This window comes from Acomys minous (assembly GCF_964271855.1).
Source record: "Acomys minous genome assembly, chromosome: 7".
Classification (NCBI taxonomy): domain Eukaryota; kingdom Metazoa; phylum Chordata; class Mammalia; order Rodentia; family Muridae; genus Acomys; species Acomys minous.
Genome location: NC_140488.1, coordinates 64,642,956 through 64,667,055, shown reverse-complemented (window position 1 = coordinate 64,667,055; position 24,100 = coordinate 64,642,956). Strand labels below are relative to the sequence as shown.

General features: G+C 35.1%; 1 protein-coding gene across 2 annotated transcripts in view; it reads right to left on the bottom strand.

Moving 5' to 3' along the window:
- CHM (CHM Rab escort protein) overlaps window positions 1-16,949 on the bottom strand; it is a 157,421-nt gene extending 140,472 nt beyond the window's left edge. The window contains exon 1 of one of the 2 annotated variants that reach the window (XM_084788787.1): window positions 16,876-16,949. In XM_084788787.1, coding sequence (XP_084644913.1) covers window positions 16,876-16,924 — 49 coding nt within the window. In that variant the 5' untranslated portion in view covers window positions 16,925-16,949. Of the gene's footprint in view, window positions 1-16,635; window positions 16,707-16,875 lie in introns of those variants that run through there. The other variant, XM_084788788.1, reaches the window with a different exon arrangement.
- Between the last annotated feature and the right edge of the window lie 7,151 nt (window positions 16,950-24,100).

Sequence of the window (24,100 nt, the reverse complement as noted above, 5' to 3'; positions counted from 1 at the left end):
TAATCAATATATTTTAAAAGTTGATAAGAAAATAAGTATTACAAAATGTGATTCTAAAAGTAGTTTTTTTTACAAAACAATAGTATTAAAATGGCACATAAACAGGGTTTTATGCTTTGTACCATGTTTACATTTCATTTATTTATTGTTATCGTCATGGGTAATACTATCTAAGTGAGGAAACATATCAAATACAAAGGAATTGCTTGTCTCTGATTCAAATAACAGTAGTGGTTCACTACCTCCAACTTGACAGAACTTGGAGAACAGGATTTAAGGGCAATATAGGTAATGAAATGAAGTGAGTACTGTCTTAATCATTGAGTCCTGGACTTGAATCTTTGTTTCACTGGTTCATTACCTATGCAACTTTAGGCAAGTCAGAATTCCTGTGCCTCCTTTTCCTTCTTATAAGCAAGACTACCTGTGCTGAGAATATTCTTTTAATTAATTTTTGAGATTATAAAATTAAAGTATTTCCTCCTTCCCTTTCCTCTCTCCAAAGCCTCGTTCACTCTTTCAAATTTGTGGCCTCTTTCTTCATTAAGTAATAGTATATGCATAAATGTGTATCTGTGTGTGTACATAAATATTCCTAAATACATAATTATAACCTGGTAGAGAACATTCTTAGCATTCTTGAAAAGAATTGTTTAGAAGCGTTAAACTTTCATTTAATACCACATCAAACATACATATACCTCTGGATCAAATTCCAACACCAATTGCAGACAATACTATCACTCTCCTCTATTTCACCCAAATAAGCTATTCCTTTGAGTAGGTGAATATGTGTGTGGTAATTTCTATGCCTGAAATCAACAGTCAGAAGTCAAGACTCTGCTGGCAATGCAAAGCCAAAAAAGCTTTTCAATGTGGAATATGACCTAAGTACAAACTAGAGAAAACCAAAATAACTATTATTTGTGATTTTCCTTAATAGTCCCATCCAGATATCACCACAAGTTTTTGAAATCAATAGGTTGCTGTAATGTTAAATGCCAAGGGTCCATTATCTTCATGCTTAGAATTATTAAAATAACAAGCTATGAATACAGTCAGCAATGTCTTTGTGGCCAAGGCTACATATTTTTGTCCTACCTAGTCAATAAATTGTTTCTGTGGAAAGGGCAGAGCAAAATAAAATTGTTAAGACGGTAGATATTATTTTAAATATTTTTACTACAATAAAACAATATTTTGAAAAAGAGTAGTTGGAGCCAAATTGACAAATCTATATGCTATTCTTTGATTAATAGGGAGTTTGAAAATGATTTCAGAGAGAAGATTCAGCTCCAAGTTAGTGTTTAAAACAATCTTCAACTCAGGGCTGGAGCATGGCTCAGTGGTTAAGGGTACTTGTTCTTGCAGTGGACCCAGGTTCAGTTCCCAGCAACCACATGGAAGCTCACAACCACCTAGTTTCAGTTCCAAGAGATCTTATGCTCTTTTCTGACTTTCTCAGGACCAGGCACACAAGTGGCACACATATATGGATATAGGCAAAAGGCTCATATGAATAAAAGAAATGAATCTAAATATGAAATTGATATTTCTTTAGTCATAGCAAAGAACAAACTTTTAAAAAATGGGAGCTTTGCGTTTTAAAAGACATGTAAGAGAAAACAACAGATTTAAAAGTTTGTTCTCAATTACTAAGTAAAATGGCTGCTTGTTTTAAAATAGGGGGTAGGAGAATGTAAGTGCCATGATGCATATGTGAAAGTCAGAGGACAACTTGCAGGAGTCGGCTCTCTCCTTCCAACATTGTGGGTCCTGGGAATCGAACTCATGTTGTCTGGCTTAGCAGTTAGCACCTTTACCCACCAAGATATGTCGCCAGCCATTTTGCTATTCTTATTTTGTTTAAATATATATCTACATGTGTATGTGTGTGTTCAATCTTAACACCACTTAAAAAGTTTAATTTTGTAATAAAATCTCTTCTAACACTTAAAAACGGGTACTGAATCATTCATTACTCAAATTCACACATCCTTGTGAGGCTTTCTCTAGAACATACATAGGCTTTAATACACTGTAAGGCTTTCCTACGAAGAAAAGCTACATGCATTCAAAGCAGACCCATGCTGCCCAGTAGATGACTCTCAGAAACATTATGCTAAGAGAAACAGGCCAGCCAACTGCTCAGGATCCACCTGTTGCTCTCTCCTTTACCCTTGAGAAGAGTAAATTTAGGTTCCTTATATATTCTCAAAGACATGGCTAATGTCTAATGTCTAATTACACAATGCTTCACTGTAAGCTCCATGAAGTGCATCAGCACAAACATATAAATGCAATGTTTTCATGGTTCAAACGGCCTAAGAATATATCTTACAGTGTCTAGGAAAGAACAGGAACAAAATGATATGACACATCTTATATAGCTCTTCCTGCTATGTGGAAATTGTTCTATCTCTCCTTCTTGAGTAGAGACTAGCTATCTGAGGGTTTAAAATGGCTATCACTTGTTTTCCATTGATTTATCTTCAAAGATGTAGCAACCTAAAAGCATTTTTAAAATTCATTTTCTATGCAGTCAGCAGCTTGTGACTATGGTGCCAGAATACACTGCCTTTGCAGGTAAAGAGAACCTGATATCCATGAAGAAAGGGATGGGCATTCCACCAGCATTGGAAGTATTTGGGACACTTAGGTGTGCTTCCTTTTCTTCATTAGGTTTATTCTGAGATGAAGATCTACACAGCAATTGCAGCTCTCACGAGAGGCCAGGTACTACTGTTTTTGTGCCAGAAAGAAAAAATGATTTCACAGAGTTTTTCAAACAAGTCAATTTTACTCTATGCAGGATTCAGCACCTCTCAGTATTTTTTTTTTTTTGGCTCACTTCAAGACCTTTGAAGTAAAGAACACATAACTGTGTTCTTGGAGAGGTAGTTTAACTATCTGGACAGCAGGCAATCTGGCTTACGGTGCTGGCTGAGCTCACAGACGTGGATTTCTCAGCCTTCAAGGCCATGCTACTGCTTACAGACAGAGCCCTGTACACAAGAATGAGAAGTGAATGCTTTTACTCTGGACTGTATGATGGAGCTTCTCTCTCTCAGATGTCAGCTACCCCTGTAGCCGCTGAGTGGTGTTATGACCCAGAATGGTTTGTTTGCCCAGACAGTGCTTACAATTGAACATGTCAGGAAGATAAAGAAGTTGGTCAAAATAAACTTCTGACCAGATACTGTAGGTAAAATTAAGGAATTCAGTCCTCAGACACAAATTAAATTAACTCAAAATGCAAACTTTGTCACTATAATATTTAAAATTATTCAAAGATTAGGAGAATCCCTTTTTTTCTTTTACTAAGCTGGATATGAATTCAGGCCCTCTTCCATGCTAGGAAAGTGTTCTATCAGTGGGCCATGCACTCATACTCCAAAAAAAAAAAAATTCTATTTATGTTGAAAAACAGAAAAAAGATACTTTCAGTATTCTTCTTATGATTATTTCAAATTCACAGAAAAGTTCAAAAACAAGGTACAAGGACATTCTGTTGTCCCCTCATTCTTCCAAATGTTAGCACAAGACAGGAGATTTTTGGGGGTGGGTGGCATGGTTATATTAATTTATTTTCAGTTTAAAATTTTTCACTAAATATATTTTGATGATATTTGTTCCCATCCCACACTTCATGCGAGACTTCCCCATATCCCTCCCCACCCAACTTCATGATCTTTTTATTTCAAAAAACAAAAAAGAAAAATAAAACAAATTAACTAAACAAAGAAAATCAATAAGATAAAAAATATTAAAAACAAGAAATTGGATTCTTAGTTTAGTCTATTAGATTTGGAACATAAGAGGTTTGGATGCTAACACTTATCGTTGACATAAGGGGACAGAAAGGAAGAGAGGAAGAAAAGATGTAGAAAGTTGAATAACATGACCTATGCCATTTGTGATCACTAATCTCAATTGTTAACTTGACCACAAATATAATCAAGTAAAACTGAAGCATCAGCTTTAGGTCATGCTGGTAAGGGATTTTCTTGATTGGGTCACATGTGATGATAAGACCACGTTTTCTCTGGGCAACACCTTCTTGTGGCAGCCCACATCAAATGACACAAAAGAGGAAGCTTTGCCTTTTTGCCTGCTTGTCCTCACTCTGACTGGCAAGCTCATCTACCCTGTTGCTGAGACATTTTCATTCTTTCACTAGTATTAGAATCTACTTCTTCAAGATTGCAAACTGTATTGAAGATTAGCAGCTCTCTAGGTCTCTTCCAGGACTCTGGCAACATATTGGAAGTACTGAAACATCCAGTCTCACAGACTGAACAACTACTCAATTCTTGGCCTTCCTGGCATCAGCTGTGAGACAGAAAATTTTAACCAACCTGTCTCATCATTTCTACTCCTTTAGAGAACATTACCTAACAAACAGAGTGTGTGTAATTAAAAAAATATTTTTGTAATCAGGCTATTCCCTAGGTCCTTAGGGAATATTGCTCCTATGTCTTATATAGCATAATTTATTTTGACATATACAAGTCCACCCTTAATGTCTGGATTAATGGCATACTTCTAAAATTGTTTCAGATAAATATTTCTCTAAATAGTTATATATACTCATAATTTTCTGGATCTTTGGTATATTTATTATTTAAGCTTGTTTTAATCTAAAATGGAATTTACATCATGAATCTCTTTACCTCAAAATGTAAACAACCTGATGAGTGAATAATGAAAATGTGGTACAAACACACAATGAATTCTAGTCAGATGTAAAGAAAACTAAAATTATGAAATGTGCAGGCAGGAGGATGAACTAGAAAATACTATACTGAGTGAGGTAACCCACATTCAGAAAGGCAAATGATGCCATTTTCTCTCTTAGTTGTAGTTCCTAGTTCCTAGTTCCAACTCTTTACATGTGCATATATAATCTGGAGTAACTTCAGAAACCAGAAAAAAATAAAAAGGGACCTGCGGCCTGGGAAAGAGAAGGAGCTCTACAGAGGGTGATAATAGCACATGGGTACTCTAAAATGAGAAATGAGGAAGTCGGGGAAATTTTAGCTGGGAGGGGAAAGGAGAGCAATGCAGAGGAAGAGGGAGAAGAGGGAGTAAGGACAAACAACACTAATGTTTGAGAAGACATAGAAAAACATATTATATTTTTACCTAAAATTACATACACCTAACTGTATGTGTAATATATAATTTAGATGAAGTTATGCTACTTGGGGAACAATATACTACAACTTGATGAATCTATTTACTTTTGCTCAAATGTATACATTTTTAGGTCTCACCTCTTGGTGTTAGATAATACCACAAAGCCATAGATTAACAAAACCTCAGTACCAAGTATGATAAACCTTTTATATTGGAGGTCAAGGGGGTCCAAAAAGATACACACACACACACACACACACACACACACACACACACACACACACAACCCAATATATACAGTTGCTGTTGCCTTGGGTTGGCTCCTAGAATTTGGATTTTTAAGTTCCAAGTGCTGAAGACAGCACAAACTTTGGACACAGGACTTGGAAGCTACAGTTGATTCAGAAGCCTTCTCCGTGAGGACTAGCTCTCATAGTACTGTAAAGTGCCATGCAAGCGGCCAAGGATGAAAAGCAATCAATATTCCTAGCCAGCTGTGAGCCATAACAATGACTAGCACAGCAAGTTTTCCATAAAGATGCAATACTGATACTTGTATCTTGGGGGTAAGGAAGAGCTGTCTTCCTGGACTTAAGTCATTCTGAACAGGAGAGACTTGAGGCCTGGTACTGTAAACCTAGCCAACTATCTATGGCTAGCGAAGGCATGAAACCTAGAGGACAACCTAATTACTGTCAATTTCCTAGCCAGCATACTTTCTAACTACACTCTAAATACTTATCTTTATACCCACAGATAAGTGTAAAGCTTATCCTTCATCAAAGAAGATTCCTTTTGCAGCAGATAGAGGCGATTACAGAAAGCAAAGCAACAACTGGCCAAAATGCAGAGAACAACTGACTGTGGGATTCCCACCTCCAACTGATACTTCTAAAATACAACCCATACAGCTAAAGCTTGGGGAACACTGAAGAGAGGCCAGGACAATTCTTATAGCCAGAGGACCAGAATAAGATGTACACTGTGAGAAGATTATATAGGACATGGAAGTGGCACCCTTGAAATTTCAACAATATGGCCACTAAAGAATACCTGCACAATGGCAACACCAGATTACACCACGAACTGGATAAGGACAATCTCTCATGGCCCCACCACCTAGATAAGAGCTAGACTGCTGAGAAAGGGAAAATCAATCTTCCCAAAGGATGAGCTCCTTGTCAGATTATCTAACACCAAAAGGTCAGACCTAAAATTATACATTTGAGCAACACCGAATGGATTCAGCAAGTTGTGTTTATAACATAATGGGAATGCGCACGCGCGCGCACACACACACACACACACACACACACATAGATGTAACAAAAATAATTAAAAGGAGACCATGAATAAAGGGCACATAGGGGGAATTGGAGGTAGAAAAAGAAGATGATGTAAATATAATACATACATGAGATTTTAAAGTGTATATATAAATTTTAATGTATAAATATATAAATATTTCAATAAATAGTAATAAATATGTAAATATAAAGAATATGTGTAATATATGTGTTATCTATAAAGTAATATACATTAAAAATTTAAAGTGTATATAATATTTGACACTTGTACAATATTTTTATTGGTTATGATGTAACTTCATGTTATTTATAAAAAGCAAGTAAATAATTTTATGTATTCTATAGGAGCACCTTAAACATTTGATATAATTTAAACATTGCTCATTAAATATGATTATTAATTAGTGAGGCTGTCCCAAAGAATCTGAGTAAAAAATCATTCACTTACTGTTAAAATAATCTTTGTTCCAAATCACCAATGTTGAAATTCATCCTTTACAACTATATATTTAGGTTAGTTATCCATGATAAATTTTTAGAACTGTATATTTGTGAGTGATTTTTTTTCCTAACACTGCCCTTACATAAGATAAACATAAAATAAAATACTTACACCACTCCTACTGAATCAAACAATAAATAATAGATGCCCCTGACAGGACTTTGATAACCTGGCAAAGCCTGAGTGCTTTCAGGCCAAATCATATGAAACCATAAATCACTCTTTATTTTATAGAACATTTCAAAATGGATTCCTGCTTTCTACCTTGAAAGTCATTTCATGTGTTATTTATAACTATTGAAGACAAGAATGGGAAGAAAATTACATAGAACTGGAAAATTTACTGTGACTGCTTTTATGAAGAATAATTTTTTTCTTTTTTCTTTTTTTTTTTTTTCTTTCAGGGAAAGAAACAGAATGACTGGCAAGAAGAATCTTGTGATTACAACAAGCTTTTAGTGTACCACAGCTTTTATTTTACTACTTGAACACACCTATATAGAGACCTGCACCATTAGAAACAAAACAGAAGCAAGATTAGATACAGAAATAACTAGTGAGCAATGTAAGGGTAAGACTACATACTTCAAAGGTTACAGCTACTCAAAAGAAGATGTACTAAAATTAAGCAAAACTCAGTTTCAACCAAGGCTCAAGTCATTTTGTTTATCCACAATTTAAGATTCACATTCATATTACTTTTAGTGAATACTTTAAAGTGAACAGCCTAGGGAATCACAAAAACCAATAAATATTTTTCATAAATTCAAAATTAATTCACATTAATTCCTCATAAAATTGAAAGTACTTTTTTAAATAAATTATATTTATAATATAACAGATGCTTTCATTGTAGAAATAACTGTATTTATATTATAATTTTTCTATTAATTTAAAAAATATGACATCTATTAAAATGTTAATACAAGTTCCATGTAATGTTAGGCTTTAGGAATGGCTAATAATGAGAACACTCTTCCAGGACACAGGACATCAGGAGAACTGGCTTGTTCTTTTCAGCTCTAGATTAAACAGCTTTGACAGTGCAAAAGCTATTGTCATTCCCTCTCTGGAATTACTTCAGCTTTCTTAAACCTACCTTTATTAGATAAAATGAAGGGCTCAGAACAAATGATGCAAAGGCTTATTTCAGAGTCGCCCCTCAAACTCTGTTCTCCCCCAGATCTACCTCCCCCCCCCCCACCATCCCTCAGAAAAAAACAGACCTTCCAGGAATGTCAACCAAAGGACATGTTCTTAACTGCAGTACTGTTTACAACAACCAAGAGAATGAAACTAAAATGCCTGTCATATGATGGATGAATAAAGGGAATCCAGGACATAGACACAATGGAACAGTAATATGCCATAAAATAAATGAATGAAATCAGGAGCTGCAGAAATGGCTCAGTGGTTAGGAACACTTGCTCTTCCAGAGGACCCATGTTCAATTCCCAAAACCTACATGGTGATTCACAGCCATCTATGAGTCCAGCTTTAGAGGAGCCAATGCCCTCTCTGATCTCCTTGAGCATGCACATGATACATACACATATGTGGACATATATATGTACAAAATACTCACACAAAATCTTGCCATCTGGAACAACATAGTATGTGAAGTGAAATAAGTCAAGGCAGAAACACAAACACCAAATACCAAAGGATACATAAAATACAAATTCAAACAAGAAGTAATACATGATCTCACGGAAGTTAAGAGAACAGTAATGTAACAGAAACAGGGGAAAGAAGATAAAAGAAAAATAGAGGTTGGTCACTAAGAAGAGTAAGTTCTGATGACCATTGATATATCATAATAAATATAAACACTGTACATTTAGTAATAATTAGAAGTGATTTTAAATATATGAATACTAAAGAAATAATAAAAGTTTAAAATGATGGGCAACCTAACAAAACTGAATATGTGTAAATCAAAATAACAATGCTAATTTAAATACATATGACAAAAATTGAAAGTTAATGAATTACTACATATTTATAGTAAGATAAGCAATGACCTAATAAAGAGGTTAAGGATATTCACAAAGGAAATATAGGTGGATAAATCACATAAATATTCAGCCTTATTTACTATAAAATACAAATTCTATCAAGTTTGTTGCTATATAGATGTTCTGTAAGGCTTTCATCAAGGACAAACCTAAATTCAAGGGTAGGGTGCTCACATGTCTCTGCAGAAAACTGCAGGGCAATCTAATAACCAAAAGGAAAAATGCTTTAGGTGAGCCTTTTTGGAGAAGTATCTCTACTATGACCCCTTATGACCTCTAAAGCTCTAGTTAAGGCCTGACTGACTACCAGTAACCCTGTGCTGCCCTTTAATTATGCCAAACTGTAAAATAAAGTTGTTCTTTTTTCTTTCTAGCAGCCAGGCATGGTTTTGAATGCCTGTAATCCCAAGCCTCAGGGAGGCAGAGGCAGGTGGTTGGCTGTGAGTTCAAGGCCAGGCAGGTCTACAAAACGAGTTCAGAACAGCCAAGCCTATACAGAGAAAACCTCTCTCAAAAAAAACTAAAGTAAATAAATATACAAACAAATTAATGAAATAGAATAAGAAACCCAGAGAGTCTGTGTGTCTCTCTGCATGCAGCATTACTCTTCTCTTCCAAGAACACCAAGTTTTAACTTTCGCTGCAATAGTAGCAAAACAAGTAGAAAGTAATGAAAAATAAGACATGACTGCCACTATGGAAAGATGACGAATATTGAATCATTCTCACAATCATATCACTATTATGTTACAAATCTTGGGATGAATGAAATTCAGCTAATACGAGTTGTAACTTAAAACAGACTTAAAACCTTCGATCCCACTGCTTTAGTGACTGTATTATTTGGGATTTTGTTTTGTTTTGTTTGGGGCGGGGGGCGGGGGGGAGCGGGTAAACCTAACTAGTTTATCCTATTTGCCTGCATGGAAAGGTTTGCAAGCTGACCCCAATGTCATAGTGTTGTCAATAATTAAAGGCAAGACATAAAGCTACTGTTGGCATCACTAAAAAGCTGCCAACCACAAGCCTAAACCAAGCTAATCTACTCTTGTTGGAAAAATTCAACAAGCTCAATTCAGTATCTCAACTTTAGTTGACAAAGACTTGTCTAAACTATCCAACCTAGATCAAAGCTGGCTAACTCTAAGGTTTTACACTTACAGGAGATGGGAGAACATTTACTCCAGACAAGGTAATAATAAGAAATCAAATATTATATCAAATTGATGTTGACAAGCATAGAATTAGAAAACAATAGTAAGAGAGGAAATAGATGCTAAAAAAAAAAACAAACCAGCCTAATCACTTGGGTTTGCTTGTTTTTCCTATCTGATTCAAAATGAAAACATGCCAACTCTTATAATTGTGCTCCAATAAATCGCTATCCACGGCAAAATATTCTCTTTGTATACTGCCCTTTATAGTGTTAGAAAAACAAAAAGTAAATCATTAGAAAAATATTCCTATTTTACTACCAACAATTAAATGTCTCCCAAACTCCAAATCTTTCTATACTATAGATTATACACTGGGCATAGACATCAACTTTTAGTCTTTACACACAAACAAGCACAACCTAACTTTTCAGTTCACACTGAAGATGAATGGCAGATGATTTAGCATGAGTAACAGGTCAATTATATGGAATTATAATTGTTTCTGTGCATTGGGATTTTATGTTAAACATGAGAATGTGAGGTTGAGCAATCACATTTGATTTTAATTGCTGTAGCCTGAGTTATCCAAAACATCATGAGAACACTGGAGAAAATGAGAAAATGACAAGCGGCATGGGAGATGAAAATGATGCTACCCAGGGAACTCTGGTAACAGATGCGGCTCTCTCTGAGGGATTGGCTCAAATTTATGATTTACAGAGAAGTGTAGCAGCTCAGAGAATCTTCGAAATTAAATAACTCCTCCTTACTTTGTTAGGTACTGAACAAAGAAAAAACATAATTTTCCTTAAAAAAAAAAAGCAAACAAAAGGAATCCAAAGAAATACACACTAGTTAAAACAGCAAGATCTCTAAGTTTTCTTTACTTCCTAAAGAATTTCTAAGCAATAAAAAAGCAACTCACTATGCTCTCAATTAAAATGAATGATGAATCTATTCTATTCAAACCATGATAAATAATTCAAACTGGTGAACCAAACTCAAAAATCAAATATTTGTAAACTACAAAATAAGAAATAGTTTTTAAGTGATAATAAGCAAAGGTCTTTCCATGCAAGCAACCAATGGCAAGAGGAAGATAATGAACCTTACACTAGCATCCTTGCAGGGCACGCCATGAAAATCATGAGCTCTTCATTGAAGCCATTCAGGCAATAGTAATGATAATAAAAGCACCTCAATATGGCTTTTCAGACCATAAAAAACCCCAAATGCATTTTACAGGAATTATTTCTTTAATATTTAACAGAACTTGGTGAAACTTATCCCATTTAGAAATAAGGTAAAACTTTAGAACAGTTAAGGAATGTGCCAAAAGAGGCACAAGAAGCATGCTTGGGATTCAAGCTCAATTTGGCTGATTGCACACCCAAACCACCAATCACCTCATTATCCTTCTCAAATGAGACAGACACATGCAAATAAAAATGTGCAAAATATGTGGAAGGTCTAACATTTCTGAATCTAAAGGACTTTTGAAATACTACTTTCAATTTTATTTACTACTAAATTGCTTACTATATTCTAGATAGAATTGTGTATGTATAAATAGAATACATTCATCTTTTATTATATGTAGTATGATATACTCTACTCATTTAAGTGCTAGCATCCATTTCATGAGCTACAAAGTAGCAACTTGCAATTAAAAAAGGAAGCTGTTCTCAACAATACGTATAAGAATTTTTGGAGATACAGGGAAGAAATATGTGCACATTGTCATAACAGAAGTATACAGAGACATTCTAAGATGAGTATTAAATGGTATGCAAATATGGAAAGGCACTTGTGTTGAGCTTAGCATAAGTGCCATTTGGCAAAATATCAGTTTTTAGGCCACTTTCTGCAGCATTATTATCCCCCAAGGTTTAGAAATGGTACCCTACTGCTATCAGAAGCATTAAAATCCTTGAATAAGCTGCTAGTCAAAGATAACTACCTCAGTGTTGCAATTTGAAACATCAAGAATTGGACTGTGCAATCTACATGAACATGCCTGCAGAAAGCAGCTTGCCACTTAAATAAATGTTTTAACTAGAACAATATGTATAACAAGAACTCAGCTTCTTTTACATACACACAATGGTAAATCCTCACCTTAGAGAGGCTTTAAGCTACTCAGCTTAAAAAAAAAAAACACGTTGTGTGGCAAATCACCACAAAAAACTCTGACAATGTTTTCATCTATGTTCATCTAAACCTCTGTGATCTTTGTCCCGAGTTTCAAAACACACACACACACACACACACACACACACACACTATGCATATACTATCAGGTTATTTTTCTGGTACTTGAGTCTTTGAAATGTATACTTTCTTTGTTTTATGATGTGTTGCTCAAAATTAAACTCAGGGTATTGTGCAGGCTGTGGGGAGTAAAGACCATAGCAGGCAAGCATCAAGGACCTTGGCATAATACATTGAGTGGGCCTGGGGCAGGCTACCTTGTGACCTCTTTCCCTCCTTGCCTCAGGGTACATTGCAGAAGGCTGCCCTGTAGCCTCTTCCCCTCCCTCAAGGTACTCTCCAGCTGTTCTCAGTATTCCCGGAAATTACAGAGGCCTTCAGAGGACAAGCTAAACAAGGTCTATAGATAACACCTTGTGGTTCCAGATGCCTAACAATTCCACTCATCCCCAGAACCACAGGGGCCCTCGCCCTGCCAAACTTCCTGACTTCCTGACATCTTGCAAAAACCGCCCACCCGGATCACCCCACTCAGCCTCCTGCTTCAATGGTATATAATTGCCTGTGAGAAAATAAAATTTGGTCAGCTTGATCAGACTCCTTTGATTTGCTGTCCCCCACTCTCTCCCTAGGGGTCCGAGGGTCCCAGTTGATTGTCCAGTGGGTCCGGACAGCAGGCTAGGCAAGCTACTTTTGCAACTTGTTGTAGATTCCAACACTATACATTACTTTAAAGGCTCTAAGCTCATTTCGTTTTTAATCTGAGTTTTCCCCAAAACTCCTCTGAGTTGGAATATTACTCAGAAGCACTGAAAATGCCAGCATGGAGGTGACTCTAGGTTCAGCATGACACCTAGTTATCATTTCAGTAGAGATCTAGTAATGTATGGACCTCGGTACCTGTGCCTGACATATGCAGATGAAGACAGAACACCATGAGAACATAAAAAGAAAATAAACAATTACTGTGGGTGTTAAAGAAAAAAAGAACACATTTTGTTTCAGACTATAAAAGAAATCACTGACGTTCATATTGGTTGTAATGGTTTCAAAGAACAGAAGCAAAATTATCGGTCTAGATTACTTTGATTTCCAATGCTTTAACATATAAAATATATGTCATCTTCAGCTTGTCCTCTTCACATTTACAATAAATAATGCCCAAAAGAAAAAAAATACAATCTGTGTAGGGCTGGGGATGTTAGCTCAGTACAGGACTTCCATAGCATGTGCAAAGGCCCAGGCTCAAAAACCAGCACAAGACTGGAGGGAAGGAGTGGGAAAGGGAAAAAAAGATCTATCTTTTTCAAGAAAATAACTAAGAAATTTAATAGGCTAGCTTACTACATTATAGTCTTTCAGGGGAAGACTTTTACCCAAAGATAAAGCAGTGTTGTTAAGAAGGAATAGCATGAAGACTAATTCCTAAAGGGTGTTCTAAAAGCATAAATAACCAATGACATGAAATTTTTACATGGTTTAAAATTGTAGCTTTATAACTGAGGAAGTGCAAAAAGTTCCTAAGACAATGCAATAAATATTACAAGCACTATGTAAGTAAGTACTTGATAGTTGAGTATCAAGAAAATTGGTAGTCTGTGTCTGTCTGTGTGTTTACTCTAAACAATGCCATGCTGTTATGCCATTTCATATATATTCCCTTTCTTATTCAAACAGGAACTGATAGTCAGTTGTCCATCTAATAACACCCCAAACATATTCTTCATGGTTGATAATAGTTTATGCCACCAAATGAGGTGGTTACAGTCTATTCTAAGCATGCTGGAATTCTTTCTAAAATAAGAATATATTCCAAGTGAAGAGGTAAAGAACGCCTCCATGTATGATATACGTCAACATTATCATATAGCCCTTCTAACTTAGATTTCTTCCGCATTTGTAACTTCCTGGTGTTGCAGTTATTTTACCAGTATGGCCTAACATGTTTATTATTAGGCCTATAATTATTATTATGGAGGTATTTTCTAACCTGCTAGCAATCAATCAAGACACAGACACCTGTTCTACTTTAAAATAGCCTTAGTTAACCTGGAGCAGGGCAGATATTTATCCCCTAAACTACTTCTTATGTCATCTGCTTCTAATAATTTCTATCAAACAACCTCCTGTCCATAATCTCAAATATTTGCTTATTATCATCATTTGGGCCAAGTCACCATCCACGCCGGCCATATGCTTCTCCTCCACCTAATCCATGGTGCAGCCTTCTTCCTCCTCTCCTTCAATATTTTCTACAGTCTATTCTCCTCCCAAAATTCTCTCCATCTCCCCAAGCCCTAGAATCTTGGCCACACCCATCCCATTTGCCCTGCCTTTTATTGGTCAAACAGGTTAGGCTCTTAGGCAAGGTACAGGTGGGGCACAGAGACAGCAAGCAGTAATTAGCATAAAAATACATCAGATCAACCTCCAAACATTCCCCTTTTCTATCTAAATAAAAATGCCATTTTTATGTACAGTAAGAACAATTATGAAAAATTGTAAAACCAATAGGTAATACTTACATGCATAATGTCTAATCAAAAGTTATTTGGTAACCTTGAAGAAATATTATCTATTCTATCTTGGTGAGTCAAAAGTTTTGAACATAAGTATCTATCAAAGCTCATGTCTATCAACCTAAAAATATCTATCTAGACCTAAAAATATCTTAACTCCTAAACAACTAAGCTTAATTTTGAAACTAACTATCTGGTCTTCAATCCTATCAGAGACTTGAAAAAGAATAAATGTAATTACCAGAGTAAACAGGAAGTGCAGGTTAGCAGCTTCCAAAATGGAAAAAAAAAAATAGAGACAGTTTACTGCCTGAACAGTCACCCAAAACTCTCTATAATGTTGCAGCATCATTTTCAGCCTCCTGGCCTAATATATCTGACAGACATATTTGTGAGGCAGGAACTATTGAGTACTTCCCTACCCTGTCTTGGCAGAGTTTAGCTGTCGACTCTGTATGGATCCAAGCTTGCCCATTTTAGGCAGAATTCTGTCTGTGGAAGAAACGAAGACATTTTGCCCAGTGGCTTGTTTGCCACATTTGAAGCCATAGCCATAAAATGTTCTTTGATGCTCATCATCCTCTTTGAGGTAGGCTGGGTGTTGCCAGGAGTTAACCTGTCTCATTGTCAATGAGTCTTTAAAGTAATAAAAACATTTAAAGGCCATATTCTGTATGTCTCTGAGGTTTTTGAAGACCTTATCTAACTATTTTACCTTATCTTTTTTTCTGATAGCATAGTACAATTTTCAGAGTCAAAAGCAGAAAAAGAAAGAAAGAAAACTAATTCCATTACTTGAATGGTATTGGCCTTTGGACATTAACTAGCTGTGTGTTTTTTGACAAGGTAGACTTTCAGGCCACTTCTCTTCTACATACTGAAAAGAATACACAATCTAGAAAGGTTGTTGAGATTATATGAAGTGCTTTATCTATTGATTAGGGAATGATAGGCAATTGAAAATGGGTGGCTATTATTTTTACTCTAAATCTGAAAATATGGCTGTTCTGTTTGGTAAGAAAGCAAACTGAATTCATTAACACAATGGACAGGCTCCATTCACCAAAGCTTCTGTGGCCTACCTCATTATAAGACAATTGAACCCCCTCCCCCACAACCTCTCTCTTTTGTCCTATGCAAAGCACATCCCTTACAGTTAAGAAACGAATTGCTAATTGTTGCCAAGTGTTATAGGATTAGCTAGTCAACTAGAAGCTGAAGAGTATTTCTGGCTCCACCCAAAACATGGAGAACTAATGATGGAAAAGCAAGGAGAAGCTAAGGTCAGACGCTGGATATGGAAAACAGGAGCGTACTCTCAGCACATCTAGTTGTGGTGTATGGATGGGTGACAGAAAACAAGATGTTTCCTTTATGCATCTTAAACTGGGGAGCTTTAAATATCGTAATGAAGGGATAATGGCTATCGCAAGAAAAAAATTCCTTAGGCTACTCGACAAAACAGAAAAAGAGTACGTTTCCTTCCCCTTAGTAAAAATACACACGGGTAATAACAACTGAGCATCATTCCTATAAAACTGCAGATTAAGCTGCATCTGAACTGCAATGTACCTTAGAATCATGTAAGTACATGGAGAGAAAGTCCTTGAAATGGCGACCCTAAACGATGGAGAATATAACCTTGAAATCAACAAGGAGGGAAGGAGGCAATTTTTTGTGCCAATGGCGTCTCCATTGATCAAATCCCGACCCTCCATTCTCATGACACTGCAAACCCACCCTCCTCTAAGGAAATTAACAGGAATCACCGCAGCAACCAACCTCAGCAATCAGCATCGACCAGATCGACCCCTACTCAAAAGGCGCAAAACACCGCGGGTCCAAGCCCCTCCCTGGAGCTGCCAAGTCCCGCGCTGACTCCAGACTACCTCACTTCCTTTTCGTCCTCCCTCCCAGGCTCGCCCCCCACAGTTTCTAACCAGCCCTCGCCAGTGACAGAGAAAGTAAAAAGCGAGAAAGATTTCCTATACTTTGTCCAGGAAAAACCAAGGCCACACATACCAGTCCCTATTACGATCACATCAAAGTCCGAAGGGAGATTATCCGCCATCTTGAGAGGATATGTGTCATGTGACTGTAGCTAGGCCTGTGACTTCATAAGGCATTCCCTAGGTATAAGGCGGAAAGAACAGCAGTGCATTCTGGGTATTGTAGTTCTAGGGTGGTGGGTTCAGGTAGGCCACAAGGACAAGTATTTGAAATGTTAATGCTAATGGTAAAAGCTCAATTTGTTTTACAGGCTTCAGTGAAATAGCTTATTTATCCTGGAGGTTTGCTATGGAAAGGAAATGCAAGTATTTGACTCCTCAACCAAGGATGAATGAGGAAAATCTTGTATACCCTTTTGACAATCACCAAGTTCAGGGAGAAGTGAAAAATCAAAGAGGGTCACTTTGAACAAAAGAGATTTTCATTCAAGCCAGGAAAACTGTTTCCCCTAGCATGTTTGTATTTGTATTTTTTGGAACTTGAGGTATCTATTTTCACTTTATACCCAAACTATCCAACTCTATTCTGTGTCTTTTTCATCTCTGTGTTTTCCCAGAGAAAACAGAACCAAACGAAAATCCCTTTACCTAGTTTGCACAGAATGGAATTCCTCCTGATCATTCCGAACAGCCACCTAGCAATGTCAGCTTCAAAATTAACCTTGCTTTAGGGAGTCTGGTAGGGGGCTTATGAAAATGTAGTAAAGAATAGTAAATAGTTAATAAATCTTTTGATTCATAATCTGATTTTCTGCCAAATTTAGGAAAGTCCATGCATCTTTCTCCTACAAAGCTGCTGGAGAAACAACTAAAGTAACATAGACTTAATATAAAAGTGGTTGTGTTTAATAAGGGAGCTTAAGGTTGTCTGTGCCAAGCAGTTGACATAGCTCTGGTGAGTATTTTGAAGGTCTGTCACCTCCCACCCTACCTTATTTAAAATGCTTGCTTGTCTGAAAATACTAAAGCAAAAAGAGGGAGGAAGAGTACATTGGAGTAAGGAAAGTACTTTTTTAACCCAAGGAATTATTCCTACAGTTAATTTCCAAGAGTTTCAAAATAATTGAAATGAAACATGCAGTAGTATGACAATCCTTTATACCATCTACTATCTAATATGCCTATTGTCTTCCATAAATTCTTTTTTTCTAAGTCTTTATGACCTGCTCAGAGTAGCTTTTCCCTCGGCAATGAATCATCTTCTCCATCTAGATAACACTTATGCCTAATATCAAGGAAAGGATATACTTGACCTTATTAAAACATTAACCAATATATACATGTTTCAAAAACACATGATTCTACATAAATATGAACAACTTTATGTATCAATATAAAATAATAAAATAAAAGGGAGGCTAGAAATGTACTGCAATGGTTAAGAGCACTGATTGCTATACTAGAGGACAAAGTTCTATTTCTGTACCCACATGGCAATTCACAACTGCCTGTTAACTCCAGTTCTTCTTCTGGCCTCCTGAGGCAGTGCATGCACAGGATGCACAGACACATCCACAGACATACACATTAAATAAAAAAACTTTTAAAAATAATTATTATAATAAAAGAAATTTTTAAAAACTTTGGAGGCAAAGCAATCAAAACTTTAAGTGGTCCATTTTTTCGAGACTAAGTCTTATTAAAGTATGTTAGGCCAGCCTAGAATGCGCAGTCTTCCAAGTACTGATATTGCAGGGACACAGACAGTAAACCGAATTTAAAATACTTTTAAAGACTGATTTAGTTCAGCTTCTTTTTTATTTTACTTTTACTCCTTACCTATATTGTGTACCACATTCTGTATAAAGTATTACAGCTTTATCATATCCTGCTTCATTGCACTAAAACTTCATGTATGTTGACTTCCATAAAATAAAATGCACACATACAATACTATAAAGTGTAAACCCTTGCATGACAGAGAACAAGTCATGTTCCTCTTTTTACCTAGACTTGTTTTCACAGTAGGAATTCAATTCAACGTATATTTCCTGAACTGAAATTAATCCTGACTTCTTAAAAAGATACTAAGATAAAGACAGAGAGTATGTTATTTCACCTTTATATCAACCTTCCACAATGAACTGCTTGAATTTTTAAGACATTTGATACATTTCTTGATTTTAAAAGTTCCACATCAACTGATTTAAACTAGATTTTTGCTAGATATATTTTCTGCATTTATGGTACATTTTGGTACAATAATTATCATTATTGTAGTTTCCTTAAGCTTATTTATAGATTATCTTGTTATAACACACATTCTTTTGTGGTTTGATTCACTGAGGAGTATGTATAGTTTACAAAATGGATTCCTTGATAAGTAGAATGTATTATTCAATGAGCCATTACATTATTTGCCTTGCTATGACAAAGTTTTGATTATTCTCAGAAGTAAAATAGATTGTATCTGTGAGTTGGCTGATATGCCAACAGAAATGGAAATTAAAACACCCAGAGGAAATAAAGGAAACTTTCCAAAGTCTCCTCTTGCAATGAGAAACTACAGAAAGGTAGAATATAAACAAGCACCATTGCATTTCGCTTGGGAGATACATGTGTATACATTCATGCATGCACATAGTATAAGTACATTATATTGTTTTAAATATGTGTAACTTTCTATGATTTCAAAAATTTTTCTAGCAATGGCATTGTGAAAATGTATTCCTTAAAAGTTAATTAATCTTCTAGTAAGTGAAGGAATTATAGTCTAAAATGCTGAAATAAGAACAAATACTAACTAGGAAAAAGCTCCTGACTTAAGAAAGTTTACAAGTAATTCTGCTGAACTCTATCTTGCTTCATATTTGAAGCTGTTTTTCCTCATGAAGTTATAAACCTTGGTCTTCATGAAGATAATAGTATCAACACATTTATCTGTAATTTTTATGAGTTTATTATATTTTCATAGGTATGTCATATGTGAAAATAATCTTAATAAAGAAATGTTTCAAATGTATTTTTAATAAATATTGTTCATATTTTATACAAATAAATTAATACAGGATTTGACAATGTCAGGAAATGGTACAAATCAAAACAACTAAATTGCTGGGTATTATTCCAAGGACATCTATTTTTGAGAGCTAAAATATTTTGATAAGTCATAGTACAATGAATTATATCTAAGAAATGAGTGCCTATTAAATTATCATGACACTAATTTTGTTCATTAAAATTTTCTGAGTTGAAAACAACAATTTCCTGTGTTTAAAAGTATATTCCACTATGAAAAGATTGCCTTTTTACAAATCATTGATTTAATAAGCTTTTCCCCTAGGATCTTCCTTCTCAGATCTAGAACTATATTTAACTCTTTGTTTTGTATCTCTTCTCAATATGTCCAATACTAAGCTCCAAAATATTCCAATAATATTCTCAAACCAAGGCTCTTTGTCTAATAATCCCTCTCTTAGATATAGTTCTACGTTCTACTCAAGCCAAAAAATAAGAATTATTCTGAGCAAATCATTTTCTTCTACTCTTAAACCGTATCAACAACTCATACAAGATTTATATTTAAAGTGTACTACAAAGGTTTGAGAAACAGTTTACTGTACCAGGTATAAGTTCCATCTTGGTGATAAGCACCTTAATTCAATCAGAAAGTGGTTGGTTACACCCATAAAATTTATGTCACTATTGCACCAGCAGCCATATCTTGACAGGACACCCATTTTTATAGTTCAAATGGTTCACAGCAGGGTGTTTTGGGTTTTTTTAAATAGATGCTTCGCCTCTGATAACAAAATATAACCCCTGGGCTCTGTGAAACCTACACAGGAGAGATCAGTATACAGAAAACAGTCTGTGGAGTGATTAGCTTTAATTTGAAGTCTATATAACGTTCCCTGCCTGCAAGGCACTATCATTGTAGAAAAAAAGGGTAGAAATATTGTAAAGGCTGAAGTAGTAGACATCAACAGTCAAACATCATTTGATTAATATGACAGGCCACTGCATACATGAACTCATTCATAGTGGCTATAACTACATGCACAAGATCAAGCCAGCCAAAATTTCTACATGGACAAAGAAGTACTTATGAAGTGTCACTCTTTGCTGAGATTCTATTGACAGCTGAAGGTTACTGAGGACAGGGGAGTCAGTTCCTTTAGATATGCAGCTACTAATAGTTTTCTTATGCTTCAGTAGATGGTCCTACATCCATGCCCAGTAAATATTCAATAAGTTTGAGAGGGAGGAGAGGGAGGGAGGGAGGGAGGGAGGGAGGGAGGGAAGGAGGGAGGGAGGGAGGGAGAGAAGGAGAGGGAGGGAGAGAGAGAACATGTGGTGTTGGAAATTAAAAATGATAGGAGATAGGGGAGGAAATGGAAGTGAAAGACTGGATTTGATTGAAACATATTGTATGTGTGCATGAAATTATCAATTAAAAAAGAAATGGAAGTCAAATACATATACATATATCCTGCAAATATATTCATTTCTCTCAATCTGGCCTTCCACTATAAATTATGCCCAGACAACTACAATAAACACTGTTTTGAAACATTATCCATTCTTTCTTATCTCCAACGCACTGTTCACAATATAAACTAAGTAAACATCTTTAGCTTAAATATTATTATGACTTCCTCTACCTAAGCCACTCATGAATATGCATTGCTCGTAAAATACACCAAATTTTCAGTCTCAGCTCACTGGTTTGCTTTTAATCTGTAGGCTCCAGTCAAATTAGAATTTCTTCATTTTCTGAATTGGTAGTGTTCCTTCTTGCTTCAAGGCTTTCACACATGGGGAGTCTTAATGTGTGACTAAAGTACACCTCTGCCTTTTTCCTCCCACTTTCTCCTATCACAATTCTACTCATCCTTTATCTTAAGTCAAAAAATTGTGTATTTTGGCAAGTCTTTGTTGAAGACACTTTCAAGCTTAAATTTTACCACCTTATAGTCACCACTTGCTGAACATCATTGGAAATAGCTAATGATTTATGGAATTACTTGTTTCGTATTCCTAGAAGGTAGGCTCTTTGAAGACATGAACTGTGCCTTATAATAACCTTATATTTTCAGTATATGTTCCAGTGCCTAGCATACAGTGATACTCAACAGCATGTGTTGCTTGAGTAGATGAATAATAAAGCATATGAATGCTTAGGAAGCAATATATGAGTTGCAGTAGTTAATATTAGTTAATGGAAATGTAGTTTTTACTCACTAATTTGCTTTAATTTTTGGCTTTATGTGTGATATTGAGCACAAAAAATGATTAATATAAAATCCAAGAGGCAACAAAGATTTTACACTGACTAGTAAGACTAATACATCTTCTGAACCTTCTGTTCCATAACCTTTCCCCTATAGATAAATACTAGTGCTTATAGTTTCCTGTGAACTATGGTAGAGATTATATTTATGTGTTATAAATCACATCATTCTATAAATATTATTCTTCTCCTTACAACTTTGTTTACTACTGTTTTAACTTGCAGATCTCCCACTCTTGGTATATGGAAAGATTCCTCTTTCTTTACAATTGTTTCCTACAATTCTATTGTATGGGTATATCATGATTGGTTTTACATTCATTTAATAATTAATATTCTATATTTTATGGTTTATTTCTATTAAAATGATGCTGCAATGAACATTTTTTTCTTGGAGAAGCAGTATAAGATAACGATTATGCATTGAGACTTGTGTGAAGATTGTCAAAGCTTCAGCTCCAGCTCATTTATTACCTTCTGAAAGTCCTTGAGCAAGTTATTTCACCTTTTTGAACTTAATTTCCTTAATCCTTAACATAACAATGACAATATAACTTAAATCCAAAGTATATATGAGGAGAAAAAAGCTACGTAGATTATATTTCTCCTACTGTAAGTATTCAGTAATGTTGTTGCTATTCATAGTGGCAATTTCCATGAGCATATGAGATATAACAGTTTTTAATCAATCAGATTATACAAGTTGAAACTACTTGAGAACACATAGTATAAATAAAGAACAGCGTAAATAAAAGAATATGCAAATAGGCACAGGCATATACTCCCATTACATGGTAGTTTGGCAATTTCTATCAACATGTTAGATTTATGTATGTGACAATTCATCATTCTTATTTGAAATTTATTCTACAGACTCACAAATTTGTTTTATTGCTATTTGTAAAGACAGGTATAATATTATATGTCATTTTAGTATTTTCTGATCTTAGGATTTTAAATCTTTATTATCAAGAATTATATTTTATATTAGTAGTGAATTTAACATTTGGTACCATAAGGTAGCTAAGATACAAATATCCAAAACACTAAGAATGGAACATTTATATAATTGGTGATTTTGTCACGGTTCTTCATGCTGTAGGTAGTTTATTGTATATATGTGCAATAATATAAAAGTATATGTAAAAATTAATTAAAAAAGAAAAAAATATGAGTGCTTTACAGATAAGATGGCCTAGATTTAAGCATATAAAACATATTTTATCTCCTAATCATATTTTAGAAACTCTTCTGTTAATAAAGGCATCTGAAAGAGTGCCTGTAATAGAATATAGTGTTTGTTGAATGTTGAATATATATATATATTATATTATATATTATATATTATATAATATTATATATATTATACTATTGTGAAAACTTTTCTCACCACTGTGGTCAGTTTTCTTTTCCTCAGAGTTATTTCCTTAATGACTAGTCTAGGAAAGAATAATACTAGGGATTTCATGATCAAATATATTTATGCAGCAATTAAAAAACAGTTCTCTTGAAGAATTTTATAGTGAACATACATATGAGCCATGGGGGATTCATAACTTTTCAAACTGTAGAACACAATAAGATGGATAAGTGGGATGTTCAAGAATGATATTTCTCAATTTTTTAAATGAATGATATTATTGTTTCATCATCAGTAGGGCAGACACAAAAAATGTAGGGTTTTTTTGTGATTGGCTGTGAACCAGATGGATCAGAATTATCGTATACTTTTCTTAGAAGATAGCATTAGCAGAATGGTACAGTTTATGATTCAACATTCTCCCAGTTTTCCTTCTATTTGCACACATCTATTAACCCCACCACCACTGACCCCGATTGGCACCATATTAAAATTACCAAACTAACAAAGCACTTCCTTCTGCACAAACAAAATCACCAGTGTCAGATGAATTACTGTCACTTTGAGGTCTTTAAGTTTAAAAAGAAAAAAAAATGTATTCGAAATGAGTGTAGCAATGTGAGTCTCTTAACATCATGAACAATA